Source organism: Sus scrofa, chromosome 12 (genome assembly GCF_054392235.1).
Source record: "Sus scrofa isolate SSC_HxYL_T2T_F1_AM1 chromosome 12, Sscrofa_HxYL_maternal_Yorkshire_Landrace_v2.0, whole genome shotgun sequence".
Taxonomy (NCBI): domain Eukaryota; kingdom Metazoa; phylum Chordata; class Mammalia; order Artiodactyla; family Suidae; genus Sus; species Sus scrofa.
Window position 1 is genome coordinate 3,913,774 of NC_139394.1, and position 12,362 is coordinate 3,926,135.

Consider the following 12,362-nt stretch of genomic DNA (forward strand, 5'->3'; position numbering starts at 1 on the left):
GATCTATAGAAATTTTCGCATTACTAGTTGACACTGCGGAGAACGTGGAAGGAAGGCAAGGAGGAGGTGGGGGGAGGGGGGAAGGCAGAGGAAAGAACGGGCTTTCTTCCTCCGAAGGTTTTCGTTACGCATTAACTTCTTTTTTTGTTTTTTGTCTTTTTGCCATTTCTTGAGCCGCTCCCGCGGCACATGTAGGTTCCCAGGCTAGGGGTTGAATCGGAGCTGTAGCTGCCGGCCTACGCCAGAGCCACAGCAACACGGGATCCGAGCCGCGTCTGCGACCTACACCACAGCTCACAGCAACGCCGGATCCTTAACCCACTGAACGAGGCCAGGGATCAAACCCGCAACCTTATGGTTCCTAGTCGGATTCGTTAACCACTGGGCCACGATGGGAATTCCAGTTATGCATTAACTTCTAAGGCTCTGCGTAACTCCTGCTGGTTCCTCATGTCACGTTCTGTCAAAGTGAAGACAAGCAAGCATCACTTAAGGACTGGAGGCAGGGAAGGCGTGGGTTCCAGGAGGGAGCTGGAGCCTCCTGGGAGGAGGCAGCCACCTGGAAAGAGTCCCCACAGGAGCTCAGACGGCACTGGGGGCACCTGGCGGAGGGCCTTGGCCCTGGGTGGGCAGAGACCCTTCTGAGTTTATGCTCAGGAGGTGGTCTCCCCTGCTCGTGGGACCAGCACTGCTGTGGGGGGGTGGCATGACGACCCAGCCTCCCGTGCGGCACATGCACTCGCGAGACCCGCCAGCCCTGACTGTGGCTGTCAGCCTGCCTCCCTGCTCAACTGGAATTCACTGCTCTCAATAGTCAGGGGCCCGGCACCGGCCAGTTCAATGTTTGCCACTGGGTGTTCGGTACGTTTCTCACCGTGTTTACCTGCAAGGGCACCTCCCCATTTTAATCTGTTGTTCTCATTTTTTATGTTTCAGCTGTGCCTGCGGCAAGCAGAAGTCCCCAGGCCGGGGCTTGAATCCGAGCCACTATAGTAACAATGCTGGATCCTTAACCGACTGAGACACCAGGGAACTCCTGAATCTATTATCGAATATATATATATATATATATATATATATATACACACATATATTTTGTCTTTTTAGAGCTGTACCTGCGGCATATGGAAGTTCGCAGGCTACGGGTCGAATTGGAGCTGCAGCTGCCGGCCTACACCATAGCCACAGCCGCATATGGGACCTACACCACATCTCATGGCAACGCCATGGGGTGGCGCACGGGCGGTGCGCTGCCAGGGATGTGACCGCTCCCATCTCAACCCACTGGGAGAGGCCAGGGATCAAACCCACACCCTCACGGATACAGGTTGGGTTCATTACAGATGAGCCACGACGGGAACTCCTATTACTGAATATTCTTAGAAGGGGTGAGGACGGTAACATGGTAATTAAAATACTCAGTCCAAGGTCTAAAGTTGTGGAATGTTCTAAAATAAACAATATTAACTCGAAAAAAGCTGCTATCATGCTTCAGAGAGAACTATACAAGACAACAATAGCCTTTTAAGTCGATTTGACCTTTTTTTTTTAAAGCGTCTCTGTGGGAAAAATGACCTGCTCCGAAAGAATGCGCTTGACTACAGGCCTGCAACACAGAGGCCCCGACACATTTCGTGTCTCCCTAAAGCGCTGCTCCGGCCTTCCCTGCGCCTGACGGTTCCCTTCGCGCCCCCAGCACCTCCTCTCCGCCAGCCTAGGTCCGTCCAGTGGGGTCTCCGCACAGTTCGCTCACCACGAGGACAGAAGTCACATCACGGCTTCGTGGCGGCCGGTGGCAGGCCCGGGACGAGGGGCAGGGGGTTCGGAGCGACAGGGTGACATGCGGGGACGCGCTCTGGCTCGGGACCGACGCGGGTCTGACCTGAGGGGATAGAAACTGAGGCACTTGAGCGCGGAGACTGGGCTGGGAGGAGCTCAGGGGCTGCGCGGGCGGCGGTGGCGGCTGCTGCGTGGTCCTGGCTTGTGCGGCTCCGCTGCTGCCAAACATGCCCAGATTGCCACTCGGGGTCTGTGGGGACGGGGGCTCGTTACAACGTCGCCGCAGGAGCAGGGGTGGCGCACGGGCGGTGCGCTGCCAGGGATGTGACCGGCGGCTGAGGGACTGCAGCCGGGCGCTGTCGACTGGATGCAGACGGCGCAGAACCGGCCGGTCACAGCCACGCGCGACAGCGACACGAGGGCCGCCTGGGCACCGTGTGCGACGACTCAGAGGGCCGAGTGCGGGGGTAGGGGGTCGCCAGGCGGAGAGGAGGGAACGGGTGCGAGGAGCGAGTGCGGCGAGGCCGTCAGTCCTCCCACTCGGCTGCCCGAGCGGCCAGACGGGCGCGGGCAGCCAACCCGCCGCGGGCTCACCCCCGGGCCCTGGCGGCAGGACACCGACCCGCCGCCACCGCCAGGTCAGCACTGTGCCCGCGAGCAGACAGCGGCCGGCCGCCCCCAGTCCCACAGCACCGCCGTCAAGGGACGTCTCAGAGCCGGGGAGAGCCAGCCAGAGGCCGTCCGTCCCGGGGACGGGAAGTCCACTGTTTGCTTTCCTGTCACCTCACTGTGGGGAGCGGGGCGGGGAGGGGGAGCATGCCACGAGGCACCAGTCAGTCCAAGTCCCCGGGTGCCCCCCTCGGTGACGTGTGACAGTGACTTCACCTTCCCCAACAGGGTCAAAGGCAGGAAGAGGCCCCACTGAGCACGTGGAAGACGTCACCTGTTTTTGGGGCAGGCGAGAGGGTGGGGTGTCCTTGCAGATGGGTGCATTGGAGGTTTCGGCTGCCAGGAGAAAGGACCACCCAGGCCTGTGAAGGGTCCTGGCAGCTGAAGGCCATGCTGCAACTCCTGTCTCTCTCGCTTTTTGGGTTTTTTTTGTAATTTTGTTGGCTTTTAGGGCCGCACCCCTGGCATATGGAGGTTCCCAGGCTAGGGATCAAATCGGAGCTGTTGCTGCCGGCCTAGACCACAGCCACAGCAACGCCAGATCCTTAACCCACGGAGCAAGGCCAGGGATCAAACCTGCGTCCTCATAGATCCTAGTTGGGTCCTTAAGCTGCTGAGCCACGAAGGAACTCCTGGTACATGTGTCATTTAAGCTCAGGAAGTCAGCATTGGGTGCCAACGCCAATACATTTCAGGTACATGGAAAAATGAGTTTAATTCTGAAGCATTTCCTAGACCACGGTTACATTTCAGGAACCGGGTTCGATTCCTGACACCAGGAGACCCCTTGGGAGGAAGCCCTTACAGTATCTCAGCTGCCTCTACATATTCAATTAGATTTTCAAATGTAGGCATTCACTACAAAGAAGAACGTTTCTGTCTCAAACACACTTTTTCGAAGGCGAGTGAAAGCGCGCCCGGCTCCCAGCGACAGCCTTACCTGTCTAGAAGAATTCAAGTTTTGCATGCCCAGCCCTGAGGCCATCCCGCCCAGGGCCTGACTGGGGAGTGCACTGTTGGAAAGGGGGAGCTTCAGGCTTGGTGAAGGCAAAAATGGTGAAGTCGTGGGCTCTTCCACGAGGCCGCCGTCCTGATCGGGGAAAGAAAGCGTGAGCCGTGTGCGGCGCCCGTCCGCACACAGAGCACCAGAGCCCCGGGAGACACCAAGGGATGCGGGTGAACACGGAATTGAAAGACCACGCGTGTGCGGACGAGGGAACGGAGAACACGGGCGAGAGGACGGGGACCAAGAAAACGAGCAGCCAGGTTCAGGCGCCTCTTCAGTGGAACACTCCCCTCCACACACACGACAGTCTCACACCCGCAGGGGGAGACACAAACACTGCAAAAGTCTTCCTTGGAAAACCTCCACAACCATTTGCAAACAAACAGGTTCCTTCTGAGAAGCTGTTAGCAAGGCCGCCCGTGAGGGTGAAGGCTGAGGACACTGGATTGCTTCTGAATCACCACAAACAGCGATTTCACATGGTTTCACCTGCTAATAAGCTAAGTTTCAAAAGAGCCAAAAGCTTATTTTTTTATATTATACGAGGTGCTAAGTAAGTCCTTTGCAAATTTATCTCATTTAACTTCACAACAAGCCCGTGGTATTATTTCACACTTTAAAGCTAAGGAAGTAAGTCAGGGTCCCACACTCAGCAAGTAAAAATACTGAGTTAGGCTGGAATTTCAGATAACCAACGAATACGATCTTAGGATACGTAGAATCCACACGGGATTCGCCGTTGTCTGAAAGGCCGACTTCCCTGGGCACAGAGGTGGCGGGCAGGGTGGGGGCTTCCGGTGACAGCGCTCCAGAGTGTGGCGCGCTGGCAGAGGACGCTGCTCACCTGAGGACACAGGGGAGCGCTCGTCTCCCCTGTGAGCCTGTTTTTTGCCTGTTTGTTTGCTTTCAACTTGTCCTTCCAGGCTTCCATTTTTTTCCAAGGTAGAACATTCCGAGTTGCATGGGACGCTGCTCCCCCCCGCCCCTCCGAAGTCACACCAAACTTGACAAGACGGAGAGGAGCGACTAGTTACACGCCAGGGGACTTTCCCAGGGACGCCTGTGTGTCCTCTCGCGTGGCGGCCAGTCCAAGCGAGGCCCCCAGAACACGCGCGCCCACACCCAGCCACTTCCAGGCCCTTTCCCGAGAGTCAACACACATAACACATCGTTTCCAATCAGAGGGACGGTACATGGGAAAGAAGATCCCACGCCTGGTGAGGCTGGTCTGTTGGACAGACGGAGGCAGCCAAGTTCACCCACCAACACGAAAATCCATTTTCAGTTTCAGTATTTTTACTCCTAGTCACACCATATGAAATATAATCTACCTCTTTTGAGTTAAGCATTCAGATGTATGAAAAACTGGGTAAAGGTCACTTAAATACTAGACTCTGATAATTTTTTAACCCGACACGGTGGAAATGAAAAATTCCTCTAGTCCAAAACAAACCAGTGGAGTTCCCGTTGTGGCGCAGCGGACACGAATCCGACTAGGAAGCATGAGGCTGTGGGTCCGACTCCCGGCCTCGCCCAGGGGGTTAAGGATCTGGCGTTGCCTGGGTGTAGTGTAGGCCGCATATTCGGCTCAGATGCAGCATCCTGCATGGCTGTGGTTGTGGCGCAGGCCGGCAGCTGTAGCTCCGGTTAGACCCCTAGCCTGGGAACCTCCATATGCCGCGGGTGTGGCCCTAAAAAGCCAAAAAAAAAAGAAAAAAAGAAAAAAAAAACAGCCAAAAAACCCCTTCAACTCGTACCTTGTCAAGGAAGGTGGGGCGGTCCACGGAAGACTCTTTGGAGATTGGCGGGCGGCAGCCAAGGGGCTTGGGGACCATTGCGTTGTAGTCGGTCACTCCCAGTCCACGCTTGTCCACGTCCACCTTCTTTTCCAGCAGAGCGCCTGGGGCACAGCAGACAGAAGCAGGGGGGGCAGCCTCAAGCTCTGAGCCCAGACAGGTGCCAGCCGACACTCCAGGAAGGAGTGGAGACCTCACCCCTCAGAAAACAGGGGCCTCGATCAGTCTGGCTCCAGCTGGGCCTTGGAGTCTGTGGCCTGGGGCCCTGCTCCCTGTCCCTCGCTGGCTCCTTGCCTGCTACGCCGGCCACCTCTCTGCCTCTGCCCCGGGGGCTCGGCCCTTCATCCCCCCACCCCCACCCGCCTGCTGCCGCCGCTGCCTTGTCGCCCCTCCTTCCTAAGAGGGCCCTGCTGGCTGCAAGGCCCTGTCCAGATGTTGGGGGGACAACGCAACGCAAGGCGGACAGAGTTGGTCCCTGTGCCCCTGCGACTCAGAGACGGGTGTCTGCCTGGCGCCCCGAACTCTGTCCCGCCTCGGGCTCAGGAGGCGGGGTTCCCTTGGGCTCACGCGGACCCCTCAGTCCTGGCAGCTCACACGGCGTGTCTGGCTCCTGCACGTGGATATAAAGCGGATCCTCATTATTTGTGAATTCTGAGCCCGCGAATTCATGACGTCACTTCTCGCTAAAATATGCTTGTGCCCCTGACACACACACTCCCAGCTCAGGCTGTCACACAGCGAGTGTCTGTCTGTGGTCTCTTTAGGGCCAGGCTTTTTGCTGGTGACTTCCGTGGACCCCACGGTCCCCGAGCCCACGTGCTGCTAGTGTCCCGAGCTCAAGAAGGCCTGCGTGGAGCCCGACGGACCAAAAAAACGGAGCCGGAGCAGCGGTGCCCCGGCGGCCGTGAGTTCAACCCTGATGACCGGCGACATGGAACGGCCGGGAGAAGGGCCGGGAGAGTCGCACTCGAGGGAGGGCCGGAGTGCCGTCTCCAGTGGGAGCGGGAGCTCCAGGGAAGGCGGGCAGCGGCCCCTTGGCGCATCCAGGAGGCGATGGCTCACGTAACAAGAGCACGGCTGGCGGCCCGGGGTGAGTCGAGAAGCCAAAGACGCCTCGGGTCCCGTGACCCGGACCCTCGGGTCGGGAGGGGTTCACCTGCCCGGCTAACGCTTTACCGTAAAGAGAGTCAGCAGACGACTTTGTGAGAGACAGATGCTAAGCAAGGCTTCGTTAAACAGAATCACGCATAAGACAAGGCTGCGAACAGACTAGTTGAAAAAAATGCTGCGGCCAGAGGCTCGGAGACCCTAACCCTGGGCGTCCCCAAAGGGCAAGGGCCAGTGTTTGCAGGGACAGGACATAAGTACCATGAGTGAAGAGAATCAGCTGTATTTTACATGTAAACATTCAATGTAACTATGTTTACTTTATTTTTTGCTTTTTTAGGGCCACACCTGCAGCATTTGGAAGTTCCCAGGCTAGAGGTCGAATCAGAGCTGCAGCTGCCGACCTACCCCACAGCCACAGCAACGCAGGATCCGAGCCACAGCTGCGACCTACACCACAGCTCACGGCAACGCCGGATCCTTAACCCACTGAGTGAGGCCTCGCTCAGTTTGGCTCCGGGTGGGCCTTGGAGTCTGTGGCCGCATCCTCATGGATACCAGTCGGGTTCATTAACCACTGAGCCACGACGGGAACTCCTAAAAAAGGCAGCGTATCTTTTGTGTCTCATCGTACTTACTCATGGCCTGGTCAAGATTCATATTATTACTCTTCAAGGCCTCTTCAGCCGGCTCTCTCTGTGGAGGAAGAGAATTTCATGAGGGTTACGCGTCCACAGGAGGAAAAGCTTGTGAAGCGCTGTATCTCTGTCAGGGAGGTGATGCACGTTAATCTGATATTGTTAGGTTCTGGAACTAGAAATACTTTCCTTCCTTGTTGAGGTTACAGAGAAATGTCTTCTAAACAAAAAATACTTTTTATTTAGAAAAAAGCACTGAATGGGTTTTTAGGGGAAGGATTTGTATTTAACACTTTAAATGTAAAGACAAAACAAAAGAAACCCCCTCCAAATGTCCAGTGCCAGCAGAGTCCTGTAACTAATTCTGTGACCCTGAGCCACGGGCGGAACTGCTACCAGGGCGGCTGCGGGGAGCCAGAGTAAGAGTCCAGAGTAGGCTTTGCTGCCAACTACTTGTCACCAAAAAAGGTAAAAACAATACAACGCAAAACCAGGAGTTTCATTTTGGTCCTTATCTCTGATCGAACCAGACTAGTCTTGGTGGGAGAACAGAACCACACAGGGCACACTGTCCCAGTGCTGCTGGGCCAGTCTGGGCCCAGCACCTCACACGGGAGAGGCTGGGCCCCAGGCCGAGTGCCCGGCCCAGGGTTGGAGACCTGCCCCCGACTTGAATATGTGGTTCCCTCCTCCGTCCAGAGCCACTCTAGGCTCATTCTTTAGGGACACCCACAGCAATCAAAAGATAAATACTCAGTTGGAACCTTCCCACACTGTTGATGGGAATGTAAGTTGGTACAGATATTAATAAAACAGTATGGAGGTTCCTCAAAAAACTAAACAGAGAATTACCATATGAGCAATCCCACTCCTGGGCATACACCCAGACAAAGCTATGACCAGAAAAGATACACACACCCCCCTCTGTTCACGGCAGCAGTGTTCACAACAGCCAAGACACGGAAACAACCTAAATGTCCATGAACCCGGATGAATGGAGCAAGAGGATGTGATACACACACACACACAATGGAATACTACTCAGCCATAAAAAAGAATGAACTAGTGCCATTTGCAGCAACATGGATACAACTAGAGATTCTCATACTAAGTGAAGTTAGGTCATAAAGAGAAAGACCAGTATATGTTATCACTTATATGTGGAATCTAAAATATGACACAAACGAACTTTATGAAACAGAGACAGACTCACAGACATAAGGAGCAGACCTGTGGCTGCCGAGGGGGAGGGAGATGGGGGAGGGAATGGGTGGGGTGTCTGGGGTCAGCAGATGCAAACGGTTACATACAGGACGGATAAACAACGAGCTCCTATGTGCAGCACAGGGAACTATGTTCAACCTGCTGTGCTAAACTATAATGGAAAAGAATATAAAAAATAATGTCTCTCTATGTGTAACTGAGTCACTTTGCTAAACCGCAAAATTAACACAACACTGTAAGTCAACTATACCTCAATGAAAAAAGTAAAGGTTAGCAGAATATGAAAAAAAAAAAAAAAAAGATAAGCACTCATTGAATAAAGCTGTGGAAAGAAGACATCTGACGGGAGTACACGGCCGGCATGGGGTGCCCCTCGTGACCGGAACTCCTGCCCTTCGGCCTCTGGCACTTGAGACTGCGGAGCGTCTGCGGGGGAGTAACCCTGGGATTTCCGGCTCTCCCCACACATGAGCTGAAACCCAGGAAGCAAACAGGGTTGGCGAGGGTCCCTCTTTTGGACACGAAGCGTTAGCACTTTATGCCAAGTTCCCTCGTGTGCTCTTGGTCAATCTACTGCATAAACGAAGGAACGCTCCCTCTTAATTATCAACTAAAATGTAAAACTGAACATTAAAAGCCACACATGATTGTTTTTCCTGGGAAAAGGTTCCTACGCCTCTCGTGATGGAAATGACGTGCTCTCTGCAGGAGCGCCCACGTGAAAGGGAATTTCAGAGTTAGGCTGTGCCAACCAATGCATCCCTCAAAAGCCTTCCTTCCGTTACCCCTGACACAGGCGGGCAGGACACAGCAAGGCCATGCAGGGCAGGACACATGGTGGGGGCAGTAAAATAAGACGCCAGTCACCGGGAAGCCCATGTCTGTGAGTTGTTTGATCAGCCGGGTCAAGATCCAAGCCTCGTCCTGCTTGCCAGATGGTTTCAGGCCCTAGAACAGAGGGTGGGGAGAAGCCCATGAGGCGCATTGGAACGCACTGCTTCCAGGAATGGGCGAGGCCTCAAGGTCCCGCCAATGCACCAGTCCCGGCACCTGCCTCGGCTCATCCTGAGCAACGCTGGCCTCCGTGTCTCCCTGACTGCAGTGTGGGCCCACGCTGGGGAATGCTTCGGGGTGCTTTCACGGTTGCGTATGTGTGCAGTTTATGGACTTACAAAAGCAAGATGATTTCTTTTCTCCAGAGAGGGAAACTGTTAGTTTATCACAAACAGGTACTGCTTCCACTCTCGAACGATCACGGCAAGTGCTCCTCTGAACACAGCCCTATGATATTACGGGAAGTTTTGCTAAAAAATTAAGTGGCTCTTGCCCTTTTATAAACTGTATACTAAAAGATGACAAAATACAGAGTGTTCACTCCAGCAGAATGAAAAGACAACAAGATAAAAGGGATAAAAAAATCCTGTAAATTTTGTTAACTATTCATGGCCCGTAGGCTGGAGAAAAAAAGAGTGGGGAGGAGTTCCCGTTGTAGCGCAGCGGAAAGGAACCAGACTAGGATCGGTGAGGTTGTGGGTTTGATTCCTGGCCTCGTTCAGTGGGTTAAGGACCCGGCGTTGCCGTGAGCTGTGGTGTAGGTCACAGACGCGGCTCAGATCCCGCCTTGCTGTGGCTGTGGCTGGCAACTGCAGCTCCAACTGGACCCCTAGCCTGGGCATTTCCGTGTGCTGAGGGTGCGGCTGTAAAGGCGGCGAGGGAGAGGGTGAAGGAAGGAAGGAAGGAGTTGAGCAACAACAGGGAGAGGGGGCGGGATGGAGGGGCAGCAGCTCTGCCCGGGCGAGGAGCGGGTGAGGCCTCCCAAAGCGAGCCCTGCTGCAGCCACTGAGGGGCGCGTGCGGGCGACCAGGCTAAGGGGCTTGCCTTCCTCCGGGGAGCAGCTTATCTGGGGGGATCGTGCTCATGACTATGCAGCCAGAGCTGGCTGTGCCAAGAGTGTACAATGTTTTAATTTAGCAATGCGGCATTTCTGGTCCCATCATCAAGTGCATCGCCAGCCTGACTGTAAACAAGACCTGACTTGATGTCTGCAACCACTTCTGCTCCTCACAAGCAGAGAGCCCTGGTTTGAGTTTCCGGGTTCTGCTCACTGCTGACTGGGTGGTTTTCAAAGGGACTTTTTTTTTTTTGAACAGATCATCCACTCAGGTGATTCTAAAGTAGAAAAAAGGGACACAGGGAAGCATCTTCCTCCCGCCCCAGGCCCGCCTGCTTTCTCCCCTCATTCGTCCTTCCAGAGACGTGTCAACCCTGCAGAGGCCACCCCAGGGCGTGTGCGGGCCTCGCGTGCTCCCTGTTCTCTCCTCTTTCCTGCCTCCCTAAGGCGGGGGTGGGGGCGCTGCACTGAACAGGATAGTCTAGCCATCTACTTTCTTTTTGGGTCTGCACCCACGGCATAGGGGAGTTCCCTAGCCAGGGACCGAATCCGAACTGCAGCTGGGGCAACGCTAGATCCTTTAACCCACTGCACCGGGCCAGGAACCACGCCTGCATCTCTGCCTCGACCTGAGCTGCCGTCGTCGTCGGGTTCTTAACGTACTGTGCCACGGCAGGAACTCCCAACAGAATATTTTTTAATGGCAAATAATTATATTTTCTAAACTAAAAACTTTTAGTGAGATGAGTGGCATTGCTGCAGCTGACCAGACATCACTTTGCTGCCTGGCTTCACAGAAGCTGCTCAAATCCCGTGTTTGTCTCTGCCTCGGCTTTGTCGTGAAAGCAAAGTCATGGAGCTTCTGGAAACCCCCCTCTACGCTTGGGAGGGAGTCCCTGGGGGCCCCGGGACCCCCCCGGGGTGCTCGGAGCCCTCGGAGAACCTCAGACCTCTCTCTCTGCTAACGGGAGACACCGCCTTGCAGCAGGATGCCTTTAGGCCCCGCTGCGCCTCGGCCTCTCCTTTCTGTGGCGGGGCACGCACCTTCGGGAGTCCTTTCTTGGGGGCGTTCCCCCAGGAACTGCAGGAGGAGGTGCTTTCCTGGGAAGCGGCGTTGTTCCACACGCCCCCGTCCTCGTCTTCCCACTGGCTGGCCCCGAGGTTCGCGTCGTCCCCGCCGCTGCCCCAGCCTTCTTGCATAGATTTTGAAGCTGGAAAGAGGGGACAAGCACGCATCAAAGCCACGTTCCTGAAGCAGACGGCGCTGCCCTAGAACGTCCCCGGGGAGAGGCAGGCCAAAGGGGTACACGGTAACCTCCCTTTGTCTACTCTGCTTCCCTAAGATCTGAGAGCTCCTCCTCCTACTGGAAGTGTAGCACAGCCGTGTGCCCGCACGGGCATTCTTCTTCGAACTCCACCTCCGTGTGGTCTGTGCTGTGCCCGCCTCCTGTAACCAACTGCAGGTCATCTGGAAGCGTGGGCGTTCTAACAACAAAGCCTGGGAGCTACAGAAGGCGGCAGTCTCTGCGGGATATGAAAGCGTCACCGTCCTCTGTGCCGTGTGTCGTGTGACGGGGACCAATGCTCCCCAAGGAGACCACACAAAGGTCGCCTGGGGATCAAGAGAGACTTGGCCCATCACTCGCCTGGCCCCGTCAGTCTGTGTTTGACAAGCTGGAAGAGGAAGCTCCCAGGACAGCAGGGTGGACGCAGCTGAGGCCCCAGGCAGACGGAGCTACAGGTGAACCCCGAGTTTCAATTTCAGGATACTATTTTTTCTCCTTTCTTAAGATACAAAGTAATTTTTGGTGTAAAAGTTACCCCCAAATTTCCCCTCCTGGGCAATGTGAAGAAGGCCAAAGATCAGGTGACAGGACAGTTAGCTGAATCTGCAAGACGACTGAAGGTATGAGGGTGACAAGCTGGACAGGCATCTAACTGGGGCTCCAAGGACAAATTATAAAAACAAATATACAGCCCTGGCACCTGCATCCAAATAACCAGGAGATTCCCTGTACTCCGGATTTGCAAGCAGAAGTAAAACGAATGGAATAAATAATTCAGCAGAATGGTTGGCATACTGAGCATACAGGATCCAGTGTTAACAAAGTCACGAAATACTAAACCAATAAAGTTGCATTTCAAGATCTGAGACATTTAATGATGCCCCAAACAAACGAACAAACAACAAAAAAGCTTCTGCAGCGACGTGCACGATTAATTTCCGTTGGCCGCGCATGGGGACGTTCCGG

At 54.8% G+C, this 12,362-nt stretch overlaps 1 protein-coding gene across 12 annotated transcripts in view; it reads right to left on the reverse strand.

The window, feature by feature from the left end:
- Positions 1-12,362, reverse strand: part of TNRC6C (trinucleotide repeat containing adaptor 6C) — a 141,485-nt gene that overhangs the window by 19,717 nt on the left and 109,406 nt on the right. For 3 of the 12 annotated variants that reach the window (XM_021066535.2, XM_021066531.2, XM_021066533.2), the window contains 6 exons: positions 11,155-11,321; positions 9,087-9,167; positions 6,996-7,053; positions 5,212-5,354; positions 3,389-3,538; positions 1,883-2,029 (listed from right to left, as the gene is read on the reverse strand). In XM_021066535.2, coding sequence (XP_020922194.2) covers positions 1,883-2,029; positions 3,389-3,538; positions 5,212-5,354; positions 6,996-7,053; positions 9,087-9,167; positions 11,155-11,321 — 746 coding nt within the window. Of the gene's footprint in view, positions 1-1,753; positions 2,030-3,388; positions 3,539-5,211; positions 5,355-6,995; positions 7,054-9,086; positions 9,168-11,154; positions 11,322-12,362 lie in introns of all 12 variants that reach the window. The other 9 variants (XM_084983449.1, XM_084983448.1, XM_084983447.1 and 6 more) reach the window with 4 other exon arrangements.